At 33.0% G+C, this 23221-nt stretch overlaps 2 protein-coding genes across 4 annotated transcripts in view; one reads left to right on the top strand and one right to left on the bottom strand.

Annotated features, from left to right (window-relative positions):
• Positions 1 to 795: 795 nt before the first annotated feature.
• LOC108744432 (transmembrane 7 superfamily member 3-like) lies at positions 796 to 15765 on the bottom strand. The gene is made up of 10 exons (XM_025980826.1): positions 15747 to 15765; positions 15376 to 15411; positions 14840 to 15169; positions 12256 to 12509; positions 8179 to 8356; positions 7911 to 8117; positions 7447 to 7575; positions 6162 to 6308; positions 5262 to 5522; positions 796 to 1018 (listed from the first exon to the last, which is right to left on the bottom strand). The coding sequence occupies exons 1-10, from the start codon at positions 15763 to 15765 to the stop codon at positions 906 to 908; spliced, it is 1674 nt and encodes a 557-aa protein (XP_025836611.1). The 3' UTR covers positions 796 to 905.
• A 261-nt stretch (positions 15766 to 16026) lies between these two features.
• Positions 16027 to 23221, top strand: part of LOC108744479 (ankyrin repeat and SAM domain-containing protein 1A-like) — a 51666-nt gene continuing 44471 nt past the window's right edge. The window contains exons 1-2 of one of the 3 annotated variants that reach the window (XM_018480266.1): positions 16027 to 16324; positions 19543 to 19602. In XM_018480266.1, coding sequence (XP_018335768.1) covers positions 16221 to 16324; positions 19543 to 19602 — 164 coding nt within the window. In that variant the 5' untranslated portion in view covers positions 16027 to 16220. The remainder of the gene's footprint in view (positions 16325 to 19542; positions 19603 to 23221) is intronic. The other 2 variants (XM_018480264.1, XM_018480265.1) reach the window with 2 other exon arrangements.

The raw sequence follows: 23221 nt of genomic DNA, 5'->3' as shown, positions 1-23221 counted from the left end.
AATTTGATAAATTTAACCTCAATCCGATCTCACGTGTTGTTATTCGCCGGTTCACATCAACTAATGCCTTTATCGCGTCTTTATCAGCTTCAACCGGCCTTCCCGAACGTGGTGCATCTTCGACATCAAAATTGCCGGATCGAAATTTAGCGAACCAGTTCTGGCACTGGCGTACTGTCAACACACCTTCTCCATACACATCAGTCAATTTCTTTCTGGCTTGAACAGCATTTTTACCCTTTCTGTAGTAAAACAGTAAGATATGTCGAAAATGCTGCTTATCGCTCTCCATATTTAAAAGGGCACCAACCAAAAACTACTGCGTAGAATTAATTGGAATTTTTCACACACAAGCCTTGCTATATGAGCTCTCAAAGCATATAAAAATTATACGGCTTAAATGTGAAGTTGGGTGCAAAAGAATACAATTAAATCCTCTGTCGGGAAAAAACGAAATGACTTTCCGAACAACCCGATAGATAAACGAACAAAAAAATAAAATAAAAAGGAAAGATGTCGACAAAGAAATGAGTAATTTCTATATTCGTTTTGCCTTACCTGTATAGGTAAATATATTTGTCCTGTATTTCGAGTTCACACATCTGTGGAATAAGCGTAACACTGTTTAACGCGAGATAAACATTCGTTTTCGAATGACTTTTTAATATTTAACAGATTATAACTATTACAATGGTTTCAACTGCGACACTTCGGCAGTAGCCATCATTTGTTTAGCTACAAATTTCCACGCATATTTTGTTTATCGAATGGTTGTTTATTAAAAAGTTACACTTATACTTTTTGTTATTACATATTTATTGATTTTACGAAAGATTAAAAAAATACATGTTTTTATTGTCATATAGATATATAGCAAAATTTTATATAAAAAAAGAAGCAGATCCTTAATCAAGCAGCGGAGTTGTATCAGATAAGCCAGCCGATCCCATGCCTACACACATATTGAAAATGGCACTACATACCAACAGTACCAAACAAGAAAAGTACATCAATATGTCTAAAACAAGAATTATATTTACATTTTAGCATTCTGTATTTAAGGTTATAGTACCCGAGGCTGATACTTCTCTTTATTAAAATACAGTACAACCTCAATAATTCGAATAAATGTTAATACGAACGTCCGCTAATCCGAACAACGAACACCTGAAAACATAATCCGAATAAACCTTAATAGTCAAGTGTCCGACCGAAAGTTCGGTTTCGGTCTCGGTCGAGTTTCGGCAAAAAAACGAGTTTCGGTTTAGTTTCGGTTTCGGCCGAAACTGAGACCGTTGCCGAAATTCGGTTTCGGTTTCGGTCGTAAAAACCAGTTTCGGTCGGACACTATAATAGTCCAAACAAGTTAGAACTGCGCAGGCGTGCAACGTCACCTCGCTCGAAAGGCGGCTGCTGGAGACATGCGAAATGTTATAATTCGTCCGTCTTATGAAACGATTACCTTAACAGCCACGAAGTGCATATATATTACATTATCAATATAGAAAAAAATTGATATTATCAAAAGTTTAGAGTCCGAAGCTACGGTTACATCTTACAACTGTTTCAGATTTGTTTAAAAAATTAAGTTTATATAAAAGTATCTGTATCTAATGGACAGATAACTGCTTTTTTATAATCTGAACAAAGTGATAATACCAATACTCCTTTGTAATAATTAGTTCAGATTATCGAGGTTGTACTGTATGTTATTAAAGTTACGGTGGTTTAATGGATTTTTAGGAAAAAAATGGAGAAATTAATGTGAATGGAATTTTGAATTATTTTAATTTCCGTCACGTACCTAATTTTAAGTAAACGTAAATAATAATCCCTCGATAATACAAAACAATAATAATTATTTTTATGATTGTGTACTTGAGAGAGCACATGTTATTTGATTAAAGTCTGAGGGGTAAGCCATAGTTTGATTACGTAATTAGGTCATATAATTAAAAAAAAATTAGATAACAAGAAATGGTTGTACGGACAAAGACAAAACAAAAAACTTAGTGAATCATTTTGATTGCAAATGTTTTTCTGAACACCTGGTATATTTTTCTCTTTAAAATAACTAACTCTGTCATCGAAATAGGAGTAAACATACATAGCTGATAAAACCACGGTGATTATTTTAAAAGGCACTTTTCAGGAATTAATTGTAAAAAATAATCTCTACATTTAGTATTATTAACACAGACAGTAATTTTTATCGACAAATAAATTCGCTCCTGACAAATTTTTTGCATCAAAACAAAAGGTTGTATCTATTAATAATAATTGATTAAATAATAAAAAATATACAAATGTAAAACGGATAAAACGTCATAAGCAACGTACCTACTAGGTACGAATATGTTGAAAATCGATGCGACAATTTTGTATAAAATTGGTAAAGGTTATTTTTCCATAGGATATTACACGTATCATGAATGTGTGACCTTTTAACCAAACCTTCAGGACAGATTTACATTAATGTAAGGTCAGTTTATTGGTCAAAGGAATTATAGGATAGCCGCTAGGGGGGCCAAAACACAATATAGTGATTATGGAAACTATGTTTTTATGTTATCCAAACTATTGAAACCTGAATAATGGACTTTTCTCAAAATATTTTGACGTGACAACGTCTTATAATTCGATGGAGCCGGCTGCACGCAAGAAAAAACATGACTCATGCGGCGTTACCTCTCTCTGAGGCGTTCCATTTAAGGCTTGAAGTGCAAGCGAGAGCGCGGAACGAGCGACAAAAAGGCACAATCGGTCTCCGCGTTCGGCAGCGTTCGACATCTGTCTCTCTTCTACTTGAGTGAGCGATGCGTCCGCGTGGACAACTGCTATACAATAATACATTTACATGTTTTCGTCAAATATGAAGTGCAGTGAAAAGTTAATTTGGTATCAATTGTTTATAGCAACGATAATTGCGGCGATAAAGGTAATCATTCTTTCGATATTAAATATATGTTCAGTGATATATTGTCGAATTGAAGCTAGAGACAAAAATTTTAATTATGTTTAAAAGTTGTAAATAAAAGTTGTAAAACAATTGCTCAAAGCACATTCATACTTGTAAAAACTATGTACATTGGAAAAAAAATAAATAAAAATTGACATAATTGTATTTATGCGTACAAATAAATGTAAGTTGATCAATTCAATTGTGATTTCCATTTACCTCCTTCTCTATATCCATACAAAATATCCATCGAATAAATAAAATTAAAATTTTCTTTTGAAAACTGAAACCATTCCATCAGTATTTTCTTATGACGTTGTCACGTTCAACTATCGTCAGTTAAATTAATTAATTAAAACTTTTTACTTTCAATTACCTTGCATTAGAATTTAAGTTTTCAATATTCAGTCTCTATTATTTATGCCGATAAATCGTCAGATTTTGCATGATTCTAAAAAAATAATGTGGGATTTCTCATTAAATCGGATTCTCCAGACATTGCGAAAAGAGATCTTCATTTTCCGACATTTCAGTATTCTCAGTGCCGAACACTGAATGTGCAACTGAATATTTGCTGACCATCATACCCATAAAGTACGTTTTGATACCTACTAACTAGTGATGAAGACTATTGATAATACTTTTATAACACATTTGGTAACAAAACGTCTTCAAAATGAAAATCAAAAAGTTTCATGTTCCCTACCGGACATTTTAGATTATCATTTAAAGGTCATCAGCCTTAAGACTGGTTGGTAATACGTCCACTCGTTCTTATCCTAAAGTAATTTTCGGATTTCCCTAAAACAAGAACATCCCACATCTTTAACTATTTGTGAACAGTTATCTAATCTAGGTCTACTTTTACCTTTCTTAATTCTTGCGTCTGTTTTCGATATCTCTAACTAGCCATTCTTGATTGAGAACAACTCCTATCCTAACCTAATCTAACCTATCTCGCCCATTTCTTGTTGACTTTTAAATTAACTGCTTGCGAGTATAGAACTGAATTTTTTTTTCTTAAAAGCGACGCTACCTCGTGCTATCTTCTGTTTTATATCTCCATCACTCTTTCCATCTTGAGTTATCTGACTCTCTTAGGTATTGGAACGTAAATACTTTTAGCCTAAACTAACCTTAGGTATATTAATAAAAACCTACTTTCAAATTTTGTTTAAAAATATTGGAGGGACTATTGGGATCCGTCAAATGGGAGGAGCCTAAAAACGTGGCGCCGATTAGGGAAAATTTATCGTAGTTCCTATAGTGTACCGTGCAATTTCCAAGTTTTTAAATTACGATAAAATGATAAGTATATGACACAATATGTGATTGGACTGACACAAAGTCTCGGAAAGGAAATTTCGTTGAAGGTGAGCGTGTTTTTAATGCCAATCACATTATAAATTTCGGAAATAACAAATCCGGAAGCTAGCCTTCAAATTCCGTCAAGTTTACTGTCTACTTTTTACAAACTTCTGATTTAAAAAGTGATTTACGTTATATAATTGGTGAGGTGATTCTGGGTGATTTAAGCAATATCATGTTGTATTGCAGCAGGTAGGTTCTTAACCTCAAAATACTTATATTGTATCATTAGAATTGTGTTAAATCAATTACACAGGAATAAATAATTTCTCACTTTATAATTTTAGTATGATTCTAGTTTTAAATATTAAGGTTATGGCTGATGGTAAATACTTGCTGAAATATAATCATGTGCATTAAAATGACGTGAACAAATTTTTATTCCGGAATTCACTTCTTTGATACCTACTGCTTTCATCCAAGCTTCTATTAGTTTACTTTTTTCTCTAATTTTCCGAATATATTTTTTACATATATAAAACGGTTAGTTTTTATTGGAAAGTAGTTAATGTAGGTGAAGAGTGAAGATCTATGTCTGAAGTGCTATTGCAGCTTTTCACTGAACATATTAACTTTTTATTTGATTTAACTTTAGAAGAAAACTTCGTCGATTCCATCAACAAAAATTTTTTTACTTTTTTAACGTGTTTTATTATTTTAATAAACAATTTTACAATTTGCGTGCACAGTTCGTATGTAAATTTTTCCCTCATTCGAGTTATAAATTTTGCCACCAGATGGTGTATGTCCATTTCACGGATCCCAATAGTCATCGAGATGGTCACACAATTCCATGATACATATGCCTATGCTATAGAAAAATGACTTTTCACTCTAAGAAAATTGTACACGTACATTTTCAGAATATTCCAGTACACATAGTACATCACAATTGCTTATGACGTTTTACTGTTTCTACTCATCAGTAACTCACCTCGGAACTGGGCAGGAGGACTAATGATAGCTAGATTGAAATCGTCGACAGTTAGTCTCCTGATCGTGTTGATCACGATATATCGTACGTAAGATCCAGCAAAGTAATCTATCGCTAAAATGGTAGTAAAGGCACCCAGAACACTGTTAGTGGTTTTTACTTGTAGCAGGCAACACAAACCTTGAAGTATTGCAACAACCACGACAATAGCCCAAAAAACTACCCAATAATTTAAATTGCTTTCAAAGATGAAGAAGTCACCTACGGAAAAATGTAAATCATCATAGGTAGATAAATTAACTGAAGTATCTCATTCCGATTTTCCAATGTTCAGCGTTTGAACAACAGAACATCAAAACGATTAATGCCATTAAAGGTGCATTTTAGAAATACGAAATATGACTTTTTCATGCTAGCTATAGATACGTTTTTGCCTTTGTGATCCTAGACATTTTCTCTTCTCCATCAAAAATCAGAACACACAAAGATACAAAAACAAAACAAATTAATGTGGAAAACTAAAAGTATAAAAAGCAATATATTTTTGTTTATTTGCTTTTTATACAGTTACCCAACAAAAAAGTGAACTATCTTATTTACAAATTAGATGTATATGCCTCATTTGTCTATACGATGATATAGTTCCGCTCTTTGTAATTCCTGTAATAAGCGGTGAATGTACGTAGTCAACTTTGAGTGAAGCGAGACTTAGGCTGAGATAGTTTTTTCTAGCATTAATAGAAATAAAAATGATACTTAAATAAATTGCCAATTTTCTTGGCTTCAGTTCAATTTGACTATTAAATTATTTATTAATTGCATTCTACCGAAACTAATTTTGGCAAAGTCGTTTGGCAACGTCGAAAATAAATTTATTTATCCTTACAATAGTTTACCTACCTATAAAAACTTGGAAAAAAAATGATGCAATCAGCATTCCGTTCAGCAGTAATTCAATAACAGAACGCAATGAACGACATTTATACCATACTGCCATCCAAATAATGACATGCGATAACATAGATGTCGCTGTTACATAGACCTTATCTGCAATTTAGCAACTACAATTTAACTAATGGCCATAGCAATAATAAGATAAAAATTTCGCTTTTTTCATAAAGAAGAAGAAATTTTTATCAAATGCAGACGTCACATAAGTGTTTGAGAAATTATTATACACCCTCGCCGCGAATTGAACCCGGGACCTTTGGCTTTACGCACCAATGCTCTGACCACTAAACTACTACAGTAAAAGCTCTTTGTTCGTTCCATAAATATGCCGCGAATACAGAAACCGTGGATATGGAATGGTAATTAGTATGGAATCATAGGGCATACGTTCTAAGGTTCCAAAATAAAATCAAGGTATTAATAAATTCGCAATTAAAATTAATCGTTATAATCACCTATAGGCAAGAGTTTAAAAAATTTAGTGATTTCTTCTTGTTTTGAATTTTGTACCAACTGTACATACTCAACATATGCTGATACATTAAGGGGATTCAGTAGTACCTACACGCGCCGTAAAGTAAAAACAAGTTTAATATTTGGAACAGAGGTTTGAAATTTTGTAGTAAGATAGATAAAGCTCAGTTCTAAAGCTTGTCGAAGGCCATTTTTAAATTTTTTAGTTTTTACTAAAAATACGTGTCCTACAAGCATCAACTTTGAGCACTCGTAAAAGCTTTTAATGACCATATTATTAAAAACCAAAAATGTACCGAGTTAGTGTGAACCGTTGTCTGTTACCATATAAAAAATTAGGTATTTATCTCGCTCGCTTAAGTCACAATGTTTAGAAGAGAAACCCATGTTTTCAGAAAAAATCACACTAGGCACGAGCGGTCTATTGCGGTCAATCCCCTTAATAAATGACACCGAATCATTTTCTGTTTACCGATTGCAACCGTGAATAATGAAATTTTTAACCACTGAAATTTTCTGTCATATAGTGTCAGAGACATATTAGAGGCAGAAACAGGAGTTAGGAGGGGTAGAGGTAGGCCTAGATTAGATTACTCTTCGCAAATAGTTAAGGATGTGGGCTGTTCTAGTTTTAGGGAAATGCGAAGTTTAGCTCAGGATAGGAAAGAGTGGAGGTACGTGTCCAACCAGTNAGGGGTAGACACCTGAGAAATATGAATTTTTTATTGTTAAAAAAATAAGATTTTTGAATAATATCTACCTATTATCTTAATGCAATAAACGGGCTCAGTGGTGGGCTTAGAAGCCTCGGAAGCCCGGGATCTATTCAGAAATATAATTATATGTAGTGTAAAACATGAATAATAATAATAATAATGAAATAAACGTACTTATAGTACCTTCACCTGTTTAGACGGACTTGTATCAAAAAAATGCTTCATATGAAAACAATTGTGTCTAGCAGACAACTGGTTGTCAATTCTGCGAGGAGGACTCAAAAATATCTAGCCGAATGTCAAGATGAAGATAAACCATTAACTATCTTCAATTTAAAAAAAATTTTATTGGCTAGAATTCTTCTTCACTTATCAATTAAAACACCACGCCGTCCTGCTGAAGATAAAATTTACATTCTCGACAGAGCACACTATCTATTGATGGTAATTGCTATCTAATGTCCAAATCGCCTTTTATACATTTTTAGTACTAAAAGTAATCCAAAACAATCTAAAAATTTATTAAGAATTACGTTTTTGACTGTTTTTTTCAGTAGTTCGTCAATAACTTTTTTTCTGATATACATAATAAGTGCTCCAATAATAAATCCAGTAAAGATATATGAAACAAGGAAAGGAAACATAAAACCGAATAAACACATTAATAATCCCCATGCTATTGAAATTCCGCAAATCATTTTCCAAAATGGCGTTGCTAAAAGTCCAAAGAAATATAAATTAATAAACGTTGCAGACAAATTTTAGATAGTAGTAACCTGGTTGAACACAATCATCCATCATCCTATTCTTTGCATCACAAGCATATGTGACTGCTGGTACGTAAGCAGCCTCACCAGTTTTATACACTGCGATCATGGCATACACAGAACCAATACCAGGATAGGCACTGTATAGAACTCGAAGTTTATTATGGCCATTTGTTTTATTGTGCATCTACAAGCAACGAAATCAGCCAAGCTTAAGCATACAGTGACATAATGAAGGCGCTGATTGAAACGTTACGATTTTTAAGACACTCCTAAATATTTTTATAAAAAGAAGGAGGTAAACTTTCTGTACAGAAACTGAGTGAGCGTTTTTGGCCTTTTCTGAGTTTGACAAAAAATATTCTAAAGCTGAATTGAGTACTTTTTATAACCATTAATCATTCAAGATGAGGAGTTTCTAATGAGAAAACCATAATACTTTCCGTATTCAAGTAAAGTATTGAAAAATCGGTAAAGGTCTAGATGATGGGGGATGGGGGGGGGATCGAATGGGGAGGTCTCCCCCACCACTTTACCACAAAAAGTTCGTGGCGGTCTCACCTCCATAAAAAGTTATGGGGGTTAAAAGTTAATAAATATGCCAATTTTTATACGTTTTTAGGCATGCAAATATTTCTATAGTCATTCTTAAACAATATTCAAAGGTAAAACTAATATTGAGAATGTTATATAAAACATTATTTAAATATATTTATCAATAGGTTAGGTTAGGCTATCGGGTTTTGTTCAAGTGAGCACCCTCTTTCGATCTCCCACCTCCACCCGCTTGAAAATATTTTTTTTATTGAATTTTATTTGAATTATAGTGTATGAAAATTGTCAAAATAATCAACTTTCAACCCCCATAACTTTTGATGGGGGTGAGACCGCCGCAAACTTTTTATGGGGTTTACTCAGGTGGCCACCCTCTTTCAACCCCCAGGCCATCATCTAACACCCATAACTTTTTAAGGGGGTGAGATCGCCACGAACTTTTTATGGTACAGTTGTGGGAGAGACCTCCTCTTTCGACCCCACCATCATCTAGACCTTTACCGAAAAATCCTACAAGTAAGTAAGTCTTAGAAGTACGTTTTAACAGTTTGTTACCACTTTTTGAGTTCCTGAAGTTCTATAAGATACGATTGAAAAAGTTAAAAACGTTTGAGATATAATGTTGTGGGGGGATGATGAAAAAAGGATACAAAATGAGGAGATATTAAAACAGGTACTAGAATTGACGGTGCTGTGCAATTCACTAAGGGAGCGTTCAAGTATTACATAACGTAATTTTTGAAGATTTTTGACCGTCCCTTCCCCCGTTGCAACGCGCCGTAACGTTTTTCTGTACCCCCCTCTCCCTCTCTAAACGTTACGTAACACTCAAACGACCATTTTTACCCAAAACTTATGTTGCGCAAATCGTATAACATCATTTACATGTTCTACAAACTTTTCTTTATTTTTTAGTTTTTCTTTAGCCGGTTTCCAAATTTCGTTGGCATTTTTTGAAACAGTTGCGTTGGCAAGTCAGCATGAGTGCCTTTATAGGCCAAGAACAGCTGATGATACAAATCTTCCTCTTTTGAGAACATTACAGTATGAACACTATAAACTCACTTTAATAACACCGATTACAGAAATGTGCTTCTGCCTAAACACTAACGAATACTGACAACGAATACAACATTAAATGATGTACAATACAATCGAGGGATTCCCCCTAAAACGTAAACAAAAAAGATTGCCAAATTGGTAGTTTTAATAAAATTTTTCATTTAAAAAAAGAAACAATGTTTTACGAGACCCCCCCCCCAAATTACGTTACGTAACACTTAGGAAATGAAGATGTTAAAGTACCTTTTAAGATATCAAGGAATAAGTAGACATAGTAGGAAGAAAAACAAAAATGGGAAGGGGGCTCTGGAAATATTCTGACTAAGAGCGAGAGGGGTAGACACCTGAGAAATATGAATTTTTTATTGTTAAAAAAATAAGATTTTTGAATAATATCTACCTATTATCTTAATGCAATAAACGGGCTCAGTGGTGGGCTTAGAAGCCTCGGAAGCCCGGGATCTATTCAGAAATATAATTATATGTAGTGTAAAACATGAATAATAATAATAATAATGAAATAAACGTACTTATAGTACCTTCACCTGTTTAGACGGACTTGTATCAAAAAAATGCTTCATATGAAAACAATTGTGTCTAGCAGACAACTGGTTGTCAATTCTGCGAGGAGGACTCAAAAATATCTAGCCGAATGTCAAGATGAAGATAAACCATTAACTATCTTCAATTTAAAAAAAATTTTATTGGCTAGAATTCTTCTTCACTTATCAATTAAAACACCACGCCGTCCTGCTGAAGATAAAATTTACATTCTCGACAGAGCACACTATCTATTGATGGTAATTGCTATCTAATGTCCAAATCGCCTTTTATACATTTTTAGTACTAAAAGTAATCCAAAACAATCTAAAAATTTATTAAGAATTACGTTTTTGACTGTTTTTTTCAGTAGTTCGTCAATAACTTTTTTTCTGATTTTTCGCTGTTTTTAGATTACTTTGAAATGAAAAACATTCTTAGAAAACGCTTTTGATCGAAAATGTAGTTTTTTAAACAAAAATATACCTACTGTTGTAAAAATCTTAATTTTACTCTGCTATCAAGTTATTTTGAAAAAATAAAAAGAGGACAATTTCGATCGGCTCGTAAAAACGCATCACTTAATTTAATAGCACTTTGTGAGTTTAATAACAACTAGCATACCTATTAAACCATAAAGACCCTCCCATGCTCTTTTCTACGTTTCTAGCCCTTAATTTTAAACATCTTCAATAACCTGAAATGGTACCTCCTGTACTTTATATCTTAAGAAAATCTAAAAACAGTAAAAGCTTTTTATTCGCGGGGTATACGTTCCATAAATATGCCGCGAATACAGAAACCATGGTTATGGAATGGTAATTAGTATGGAATCATAGGGGATACGTTCTAGGGTTCCAAAATAAAACCTATATGTATCAAAATAAAATCAATGTATTGATAAATTCGCAATCAAAATTAATTGTTATAATCAGCTTTAGGCAAGAGTTTAAAAAATTTAGTGATTTCTTCTTGTTTTGAATTTTGAAATTAGTCCACTCGGTTTCATCTTTTATAAAAGTCGCCTCGGCACGAGCCAATCGTACTCAAAAGATGCGGATACGTTGAAAAATAACACCCCACTCTACTCGGTTAAATTTTTTATAAAAGCCGCTTCGGCACGTACCAACTATACATACTCAGAACGCATTAAGGGGATTCAATAGTACACGCGCCGTGGAGAAAAAACATGCTTATCGGTTCTAGATATCATGAGTTTAATATTTGGAACAGCCGTTTGAAACTTTGTAGTAAGATAGATAAAGCTTTGTTCTAAAGCCTGTCGAAGGCCTTTTTTTAATTTTTTAATTTCTATTGAAAATACGTGCCCTACAAGAAGCATCAACTTTAAGCACTCGTAAAAGCTTTTAATAACCATATTATCGAAAACCAAAAACGTACCGAGTTAGTGTGAACCGTTGTCTGTTACCATACAAAAAATTAGGTATTTATCTCGCTGCGTTAAATCACAATGTTTAGAATAGAAACCCATGTTTGCAGAAAAACTCACACTAGGCATGAGCGGTCCATTGCGGTCAATCCCCGTAATAAATGACACCGAATCCTTTTCTGTTTACCGATTGCAACCGCGAATAATTAAATTTTTAACCGCGAATACAGGAATTGCGTTGCAATTTTTTCACCCGCCAATAATGAAAACGCGAATAAAGAACTTTTACTGTATTTACAAAACAGTAACAAATCGTCAAAATATGCTTTCAGACTTTTTTATCGGTATTACACTTAATAACGTAATAAATAATCAAATGTTAAACCATTGACCACTAATAGATTTAAAGACAATTACTTATAAGCAATTTCTTTTCTATTTTACGAAGTCAACTCTGTCAAAATGTTTCCGATTTTTCATTTGATGAATGGGATAAAAGTAGTTAACTATTTATAACTAAATAAAAATATGACATTTACTCTCCAACCGTGTTTTCGGATACTTTCAACTGTAATCATCTTTTCTATTCCATTAAAATAACTTTCGGAGCTGATTTCTTTCTCAGGCAAATATATCCGATAAATTTCCAAGCTGAAAATGTTTTCTTCACATGTGCGTCCAAACACTGAAGGTGCTTGGACACTGACTTCTACCATATTCTTGTTGTAGTTTATAAGTTGATAAGGAGCATTTTCCACATCAAATACGAGATTGCATCCTCCTGGAATAGGGTCTGCAAGATATAAGGAAGCCTGGTATACAAACAGAAGTGTGGGTATTTCTTAGCTGTGTATAAGAATAGTTTTCGATTCCTATTAAACAATTATGAAGCTAGTAAAAGTTATAACGTATATGAATGGGTACCATCAGTATCGATACGCTCTATCTAGGTCCGGGTTTCCCCGGATTTGTCCTAATTTGGAGAGCGTATTACTATTATACGTCCGATCATCTCGGTTTATAGAATTTTTTTTAAAAACATCAGTGGTATGAATGCTCGGATTCATATAGGCAGGCATTTAACTTACTATTAATTTACGTTTGTTAATTTACTACTAATTTTCTTCTTAATATTTAATGTATTACGGAATAGGATAGGATCATATGTTTACAATTAGCATTAATTAAAAAGATTCAACTGCAGACAATTATTTAACGCTATGAGGTCCTCATCCTTTCTATTTCACGATATTTTCAGCATTTGAAACATAAAAATCTGTTAATGCACCGCTTTTTAATTAAGGAGCAATATTTCCAGCTAATGCATTTCAAGTTTTGTTTGAAAAATTTTTCGATTAAACTTATTTTTAGATCACCCTGTATGTACTACCCACAGCCGTCTCTACTTACAAGCCATGCTGAAGGTTTACTTGGCAACACTGTGGAGTCCCAGGATTTCCCGGTTAATGAGAGTTACAACTAATACTTTAGTTGTTGTGTTTTTTCGTTGTTCTATAATATTTTAATTTTAGCGGAAATATCGTGCAGTAAATGTGCAATAAGGATGATTATAGTGTGTTATAGTGATTAATACCTTTGGATACAGTTTTTAATTGCAGAAGGCAATATTAACTATTATGTGAAAGAAGTGAAAATGTTTTAGGTCAGATTGTGTGTTTTGGTTGTAAATTTTCTGGTTTATTTCTTAACAAAATGCCTCTCGTCGTTGTGTTCCCAGTTGCAATTCAAATTATAAATCATCTTTAAAATGTAAGTACAAGTATGTCTATATTTTTATTCCCAAAAAAATGATGAAATGCGAAAAAAATGCATAAGTACTATACCTCGCAAAGATTGGACTCCATGAAAATATTCTGGAGTTTACATACATCACTTTAACGAAAGTGACATTATAAAAACAGTAAAAAAAAGTATCCACTGCCGGTAATGTTTTGAGTGTGCTTTTAACATATCCTAAATTACCAGAGAATAATGAAACAGGAATTTAAATTGTTGAAGAGTCTCCCTTAAACATAAGTCAGTTTATTGAAATTTTAAATTCCGATTTTTTAATGAATTGTGATTTAGATGACTCCTTAAAAATTTGCATTTCAGGATATGCAGTTCATTCTGCTCGTAAAAAGATAACTTGCAACAATTGTGTTTCGCTCATAATAAACAATAAAGGCTCTTGCGTTGGAGATATTTATTTTGATTATTTACAAAGGGGAGGACTTTCTGTTCCTACTGATAATATTAGTATATTTTTTTTTCACTTTTATGCCATTCTTGAAGAAATAAGTAATAACGAATATCTGCAGACACAATATTTACGGGCTGAACTCCAAAAATCAATTTTAGGAAAATTAACTATTTTCAAAAATATTTAGTTTTGGAAAACACTATAAAGATATATTCTTCCAAATTTTATCTTCTTTTGCTAATGTTTTGCTTAATGATTACGTTAAAATTATAAATTATAGAAAGCAAGAGTCCCGCCACTCCAATTCAAATTCAGCTAACTGTAAGACAGCAAAAATCCGTAAATTAGAAATTGTAATTAGTTTTTTCTAATGGGATGGCAGGGCTATTGGTGAACCCCAAAAAAAGCTAACGCGCCTTGGCAATACTTCAATTGTGGTGTGGAAATTTGCTTTAATAAAATTACAATTATCGAGATGAAATTCATGTAGGTACCTAACAATGTTTACACCTAATCTTTTGTCTTTTCTATTTTATTCTTAATACCTACATGTGTATTTTAAATAATGTCACATACTATCAGTGATGTTATTTAGTTAGTTATTTAATAATTCAATTAATTTTTATCGTAATGAGTGTCTAAAAATCATGTGAAACTACGTGTAGTAATAACAACTAAGACTCGCAGAATAGGACTCTCACATCGAAGCAATGCGCTGTTGCCAAATTTCTCAGCATGGCTTGTATTAGAGACGGCTGTGGTACTACCGTTGTAAGTAGTAGTAGTATTTTGTAAACGATTGCTATAAAATAACTCAATTTGGCAACAACGCGGTACAAATGTAGCAATACAGAAATCCCCGAACGGATATGAAATCTATAAATACATACAGCTACATACTTAAAACTGTAAGTACTTACCTTTTTCTGCGTATAATGTAACTGCAATAAGCACATTTGCAGTTGTATTCTTATTGGCGTTTAATAAATAAAAGGTGAAGTTACTTTTACCTAAAGTAACCTGGACTAGCCCAACATTTGTTCCCTCATTGTAAAAATGTAGTTCGGGAACAGAATTATTGCTTAATATAATATCATTCAAAAAACTATGAGCTTGAATCACAAAAAACGTTGAAGCAGATGGTATATTTTTCACTATTATTACAACTTCAGCGTTTGTTACATTAACATACTGATAATTAGTGAAATTACTTAAATTAGCTTCGCTACAATTCGCCGCATCAAAAACAACTAAAAAATATTAATATATCAAAATAAAGAAATTATGACGCACTGGTGGATACATAAAATTCAATTAATTTTGTACACCTGCTTATAGGCTAATACAATTTATTTATAATCATTCGATTTTTGTCACATGCACATGCATTTTATTTTACCAAAAGTGTGAGACAAGATTTGCCACATTGTAAATTCATATTGAAGTTTCTTCTTACCTTGACCGTTAATAACAGAAAATAAAGACAAAACGCAAAAACATGAATAAAACTGGATTTTTGATTTCTTAAACATTATATTACCACATAAAATTAGTTTGCAAATATTTCATTAACAAAAATAATGGGCAATTTAGAAATTCAACAACAAAACTTCATCACAACTTCACTGAACAGCTGTCTGCTGAATAGGCAGGCGCAGAGGGAGCCGGTAAATCAGTTTTCCTCTTTTACTATTGAACTTAATAGATATAGATAATCACTTTTGTACTTTGAATAAATCCCGGAAAAAAGAAAATATCTTTCCAATTTTTTTCACGTTCGAATATTAAAAAATTTCCAAAACTTTGCTCATCTTTGATCAGCAGTACATAAAACAATGTGCAACATTATGCACCAGTAATTGTACGCTACATTTAGTATTTTTTGATGTTTATGTTGAAAAATAGCAAATAAAGTAAATAATAATAAAATATTTACTTTTAAACCAGCGGTAATATTATATTTCCATTGTATGTAATCACTAATTACTAAAACAAGAATTAATTAGTTGAAATTAATTAGGAAGTTATACCAATGTGTCTGAAAACAGACAAATCGTGTATTATGTTTTAAATAAACTATTAAAATACATATCCAAAGAGGAAAATTTGATTACTCAATAAACGTTTGAAATTTCTCTCTGCTACTGCGTTCTCTATACGAGCTGAGTTCAGTAGTTAGTAGGAACTGGTTGTTTGAATATGGCGACGGTCGATCAATGAAGTGTAATACGTGTGCGTGAAATGCCGACACTATCTATTATGGTTCACTGGACGGTTAGTGAAAAAAAGTGTTAATGGAAAATGGGAAAGGACCAGGAGCTGTTGGAAGCAGCTCGAAACGGGAATGTAGCTGTTGTGGAAAAAATCCTGGGACAAAGGGCTAAAAGGAGTGGCCCTCTTGCAAGGTGGGTTCTCACTTTCTTTATAACACATTCATGAGTATACATGCATGTACCTATACCTGTTATCAATTAATATGTTTGGGACTTTTGGCACGTTTGTTGTTTTTTATATTATCATTCAAAGCATTTATGTAAACGCGAGGTGCTTTTTGTCAGTATTCTGTAACCTCGAAGTAATCGCAATTACAAGTTACGGCTTTTTTGTTGTAAAGTTAAATAAAACAAAAAATACGCATTAAAATAAAGATTTATTTATATTTTCCATAACTAGCAAAAATGTAAAAATACCTACCTGTTTGATGTGGATATGTAGTGTTGGTAAATATTAAGTAAAAAAATTAAATGTTTGATTGACTTGTTTATTATTTTTGGAGTTGTAGTTTTCAAAGAATTTTTAGTTTTATTATGTTGTTGTTTTTCAGTAGTGTATGTTGCTTTTGTTAAAAATGAATTGTTAGAATTGTAGGTACGCAGATATTCTTTTTTGATAGGTTTAGGAAATTAAATTATTCCCAGCATCCGTGATAACTTAGCTAAAGAAGAAAAAGTGGGTCAGCCAGCTAAGCTCATGTAGTTTTCCTTTTCACCTAAAACTCGTTCGGGCAAGGGTGCTACTTTATTTAGTATTCCTTTTTTCTATTTTACTGTAATATTTAACACTTTTTCGGTTTATGTTTAGGTGTATTCGTAAAAATAAAAATAATAAAGTGGGCGGACGTGTGTAATATTGCATGTAATTTTATCTACAAAAAGTGTAGCCTACAGCTAACTTTCTTATTCTAATTTTATTTTAATTTGAAATGTAACAAGCGTGTTTGATCGGTGCGTTATATCCGTAGTACCTATATTCTAAAATCTAAATTGTATTGCGTAGGCACATGAATAATTTACTGTTATTACTCTGTTCAATTTGCGAATCAGTTCTAATACACTAGTGTTCCTAGGTACATTTAGAAACAATTGCGCTTAAAAAGTAACGCTTAGTGATTCATTCCTACATTGGCAATGAGTTTTACTTCCTATTGATTGTTTCATGCTAATTGATTTTGGAGCTAATGAAGGAAAACATTTTAATTTTTTGGTTGAGAGCAGCTCTTAGTGAGTTATTCTTTAAAAAAAACTAAGCAATCCACAATGAAGAATGCTTAAAAGTATTTGTTAATTGGAGAAATCATTACGTCAATGATTATACGAATAGTCGCAGCTGGATATTGTTTAAAGAGATCATAACGTAACAAATTGATCATTTTATTAATTTGTTTGTTGAAATTGAACTTAAAATTATTCTACCAGAAAATAATTGATTTTTAAGGAAATACCTTTGTTAGTCTCAAAACATTTTTGTAACACTGTTAGTTTTTTTTTTAATTTCGTGCAATTTTATCAGTTGCTTACTTGGACGAACATTTTAAATGTGATTTCATTTTTTGGATAAAAATTAAGGTATTCTTTTAACGATTAAATTCTTCACAGGGTTTTGTTAGAAGATATTTTATATTTGTTAATTGCCAATTAAGAAAAGAAAATACAACAAATGTTTGATTTTGTTTTATAAGGTAAACCATGAGAAAATTAACATAATCTTATGTTGATTTTCCGTTTCTAATTATTTCTTATAATTCAAATACCAAAATCCGCTCTTTTGCACGCAGTATAATAAATAATATGTTTGAGCTATTTGGTGTGCTCTAAAACACCGCTATAGTTACTGTCTTTTTGATTAGTGTTCTGAGGTGTGATTAATTTTAAATGTGATCCCTGTAATTATGAAAAACTTGATGTTACAGGTGTACCTACCTTATCGATTTAAAAGAAATACCTACTGTATTTTATGAAATTGATTATAACATTATTGTTCTTGGCTACTATCTCTCTTCTCAATTTTTTTTTCTTTTATAAATAGTAAAGCAAACGTTTTTTGTACGATCCACGAAATCCAAATAAATCTTAGGATTTTGCATACACTTTTTTAATTATATGTAAAAAATTCTGGTATCTACGGACAAGTCAGTGACACAGGTGAGACGATAACATCTATATCACGTACCTTTTTCAAGAGCGATAAGTGTAATGTTAACAATGCCAAGTATGAAGGCTGAATAACAAGTACAAACATTTTAAAAATATCAATTGTATGTGTACACTTATATAAAGAAAAATCAGCGTTTTAATATCCGAAAGTTCCAGTTAATCAAATTGATTAAATGAAAAGAAAAATATTTTCTTAAATTCGTAGGTCGATTCCTTTCAACCCTATTTTTCAATTTATTCCTAAACAATAATGTAGTTCTCTTGTATATGCAACATACAACACTTTAAAGGCGGCCAAAACTTGAAAAAAGTTTTTCATGTTCTTCAAAAGTTGCGCAAATGTTGTTTGCAGAATTCTTTGCAAAAACCATCAGGAACTCTAGTACATACTTTATTTTTTTTCCTTAAGTATGAGAATAGTTTATACGATAACTAAACGAGCTTTGTCCTGTCGATTTTGTTAAAATTATTCAAGCCGTTTTCGAAAAATCCTAACACATATACAATACACATACATGCATTTATGTATTGTTACGTACTAACATGTACGTGATAATCAATATTAAAACCAGTTTTTAGATAGAACGCGTTTTCCCTACTTAGAACTAGTTTTTACTAAATGCCTTTGTTTAAACTAGAATTAACTAATGCTCAAAATTTAATATCAGTTAAAACTAGTTCTTACTAGACAAAACGCGTTTTTCTGACGCGAGTCAGTTAAAACTGTTCCGACTGAAGTTAAAGTTCATCATAAAAATATTCCTCAGTAATGTTCCTTTTTTAAATTTTATGGTTGTGTTCTGTTGACTTGTTTATTTTATTTACCTTGAATTAATATTGTCACTTTGGCAATTACATTATGTCGATGTTCCCTAAAATGTTCCTTTAGTGTATGATTATTATTTATACTAGGTATATGACTATTGTGTCCTTGATCTTTTTAATAAATATTGTTAAAACTATATCTTGTTTTCAATCGGAAATTAGTTTCTCTAATGCTAGTTTAATCGAAAACTTCGAGTGACAACTACTTTTATCTAAAAATCAAATATGTTAGCGGTAAATTCTAATTTTGACTAGGTATTTCTAGTTTTACAAAGATATTTAGTAAAAACTTCTATAGTTCTAACTAGGGAAAACGCGTTCTATCTAAAAACTGGTTTTAACTGTAACAAATAAATTGATTCTAGGTGGCTCTTAGGTCTGCCCGCAAGCAAGAACCGACCGATGGATAATAAATCATCCTCTAAGTGAGTTAAAATTGATTTCTCAAAAGATTGTTGCAAATACAAAATAACACACTAAATTGCTCAAACCCTAACGCCAAAATACAAGACCGCTAAAGGTTCCAGTTTTCTTTATATTTACTAAAACTACATTTCTTTCATGAGTCAGATTGAACATCTGTTCTAAATATAATGTAAATTTATTTTTGTATCTCAATTTTTAAATTCTATTTTCAAACCTCTTCTCCTATTCTGTCTGGCATAAACCACCGTTTACAAGAAATAGTTGTGGTATTCCCCGTGCGTGCACAGGAAGTATTTCAGACGAACACGTTGATTACAGCCTCGGAATTTTAGAGTTTCTATAAAAAGCAAGCTATATCAATTATACATTCTAAAATAACGTTGAAATTTAAATGACAGTTTATGAGCAGAATTGCATGTTTCTAAATTAAGCTATTATGGTAATATTCAAGATCTTTATATGCAGGAGTAAATATTAAAATGAGGTGAAGTATTTGGGAGTAATTTATTATTTTTCATAATGCAGGTGGCCGCCAAAATGTATTTTATTTTTTTGATGTCCTACATGGGTGTCGAGAATCATCGACGACCATATAAAACTTGTTTTTCTATCCCTCGGGAACAGTTTTCCTTTTCTGGATAAAAGGTATCCTATGTCCTTTTGTGTGCCCCTAATAATGTGTTTACAATATTTAATGACAATCGGTTGAGTTGTAGTAGAAATAGTAATAAATAAACAAACACATTCGCATTTATAGTATTAGTTAGAAGATATACAATATATAAGAAAGTCGAAAATTTTCTAAAATCTACCTTCACAAACGTTCTCTGAGTCTGTCGTCGGGCACCGCGTCCTCATCAGGGTCCTATAAATGAGCCCTTAGATACACAACATTGTTTTTTTAACCGCTATTTTTTTTTCATGCAAAAGCAGTTTATATGGCAAAAATACGTCCAAATATGGTTTAAAATGTTTTTTTGATATGCGGGCCTTAGAAATCGAAAAATGACCCCTTCAAAACTTGTTGGATTCTATGAGGGGCACATAGTTGCGCGGTTCGGTATTCCGTATCACGGCTTTTTCGAAAATGTAACTTTTTCTTGTTGGAAAAGACCTAATCATAAAAGCCTTACATGAAATAATCAGGGGAAAGGTGTTTTGAGTATTTTTATTGAAAATAAAGATTTTTGATTTTTTTCAACCAAAAGTACCTATATGTCATGTACTTTCTCTTGCGATGTGCCCCTTCCAATGTCTCGGATGCGCGCTTGCAAAATCGTAGGTAGGGAGAAGAAAGCTCTTTATACTCTTGACTCTTGTTCATTAAACATACTTTTTCATACAGTACCTGCCAAAAGTTTTGTTCAATCATGAATAGTAGTGCGAGTCGAAAACAAGCGTTAAAACCTTTAATATATCTTCAAATATAAATAAACATCTCGTTGATATTTTCAGTAGTAAATGGTACCAATAACAGCACATTTGAGCAATACAATTGTAAAAGATAAAATGGTCAATTTTTCCTTGCAGTACTGTACCGATTATGCGCTCCTCACCGGTTAAGAGTTTGGCCGAGAGTTGTCTCTTTCCTTTTCAGGCCTAGTGCTGTTCTTTTCTACTTTGCGCCGGTCAAACTGAAGGTCACATCGCTACAGAAAGTAAACGAAGTATAGTACTACAGGAGTTTAACCGTTAATGGCAACAACCAAAATGAACTGTTAAGTGTAATCTAAATGTGTTCAATAAAAACTACTCAAAACACATTCCCCCCGATTATTTCAAGTAAGGTTTGCATGATTAGGTCATTTCCAACAAGCAAAAGTTACATTTTCGAAAAAGCAGTGATACGGAAGTCTTACCATTCTATTAAAGTTTCTGTCAAGCGAGTCAAACTCGTCAACCCATATTATTATAGTTTATTAAATTGTCCTTAATCCATTTCGTCTGATAAAGAGGTCACCAGGTGCTCCATGTTACGTTAATTAATTTTTATACGTTGTTGATTAGAAATCGTCCTTCCGCAAGGAACAAAACGAATTTGGCTGATGAGCGGAGCGCGAGTCTGTGTGTTCACCGTCAGGCACTGTTCAAAAAACTGCTCAAGTATTTCTCGTTAAGCGTTCGTAAGTTCATGCAGAATAAAGTAATTAAGCAGCTACCGATGTTTGAGTTAATTGAAACTTGAAGCTGGGCATTAATTCAAGTGTCGAATTGCAAGCGTCGTCATCGTCGCCGTCGCGATCTCTTCGGCGCGACGGGGCGCCGGGGTGGGCGTCCGGTCCAACACCTGAACGAGAGAGAGGTGACGATCGATACTAATTAAATGATTAACGCCCGAATATCCACGTAAAGATGCGTCAAATTGCAGCCGGTGTGTCTTTTTAAATAGATGTACGAAACGTCAACTCTGTCACTTTGACAGACACTTCGCAATGAAATCGGTGATTTTTTTGGAGAGATTGCTTGATTGCCAGGATACTTTTTTTATCCTGTTTTTAGGCGATTGAATGTATTTTGACTTCGGCTGCAAAAATATTATATGCTCTGTCGGAATTACAGTTTTATCCTGTCTCTCCCGGATAGTATACACTATGTCTGATCAGTATTTCGGAATATTTAAAGGGTAACATTTAGAGGCACTGTAGAGTGCATCTCGTCATAGCATCACAACGTAGGGGATGTAAAATGTATGCACAAAAGGTCCCCCAGTTAACGAGCCGCCAATGATTGAGAACAGTTACCGCGTTATCTTATCGGCTTTCGATGAAGCACACATACCTAACAGTTGATGCGTAGACAAGTCAATTGTACGTAATGACTAGTAATATAGGGTTGTTCGGAAAGTCATTTCGTTTTTCCCCGACAGAGGATTTAATTGTATTCTTTTGCACCCAACTTCACATTTAAGCCGTATAATTTTTATATGCTTTGAGAGCTCATATAGCAAGGCTTGTGTGTGAAAAATTCCAATTAATTCTACGCAGTAGTTTTTGGTTTTACTACAGAAAGGGTAAAAATGCTGTTCAAGCCAGAAAGAAATTGACTGATGTGTATGGAGAAGGTGTGTTGACAGTACGCCAGTGCCAGAACTGGTTCGCTAAATTTCGATCCGGCAATTTTGATGTCGAAGATGCACCACGTTCGGGAAGGCCGGTTGAAGCTGATAAAGACGCGATAAAGGCATTAGTTGATGTGAACCGGCGAATAACAACACGTGAGATCGGATTGCGGTTAAATTTATCAAATTCAACAGTTTATGATCACTCGATGTATGGGTTCCCCATGTTCTCACAGAGAGAAATCTGTGTCGCCGCATTGATGTCTGCGATTCGCATCTCAAACGTCACGAAAATGATCCGTTTTTGAAGCGCATCATCATTGGGGACGAAAAATGGGTTGTATATAACAACGTCAAACGCAAGAGGTTATGGAGAAAAAAAGATGAACCGGCTCAAACTATTTCCAAAGTCGATATTCACCAAAAAAAGGTGATGCTGTGTGTTTGGTGGGATTTTAAAGGAATCGTTTTTTTTTTTGAGCTTTTACCGGATAACACAACGATTAATTCGGAAGTCTACTGTCATCAGCTGGACAAACTGAATGATGCACTTCAACAGA

The sequence above is a fragment of the Agrilus planipennis genome, unplaced genomic scaffold, assembly GCF_000699045.2.
Source record: "Agrilus planipennis isolate EAB-ADULT unplaced genomic scaffold, Apla_2.0 scaffold29, whole genome shotgun sequence".
Taxonomy (NCBI): domain Eukaryota; kingdom Metazoa; phylum Arthropoda; class Insecta; order Coleoptera; family Buprestidae; genus Agrilus; species Agrilus planipennis.
Note: the sequence above shows the minus strand (reverse complement) of the source record. Positions and strands in the feature narration are given on the sequence as shown.

Excerpts from the sequence above, each read along its gene's own strand:
- LOC108744432 (XM_025980826.1), bottom strand. Across the intron at positions 12,510-14,839 it reads TACATTATACGCAGAAAAAG|ACCCTATTCCAGGAGGATGC; the intron begins GTAAGTACTTAC and ends TATATCTTGCAG. Across the intron at positions 7,576-7,910 it reads TCTTAATAAATTTTTAGATT|TACGTTTATTTCATTATTAT; the intron begins GTTTTGGATTAC and ends AGGTACTATAAG.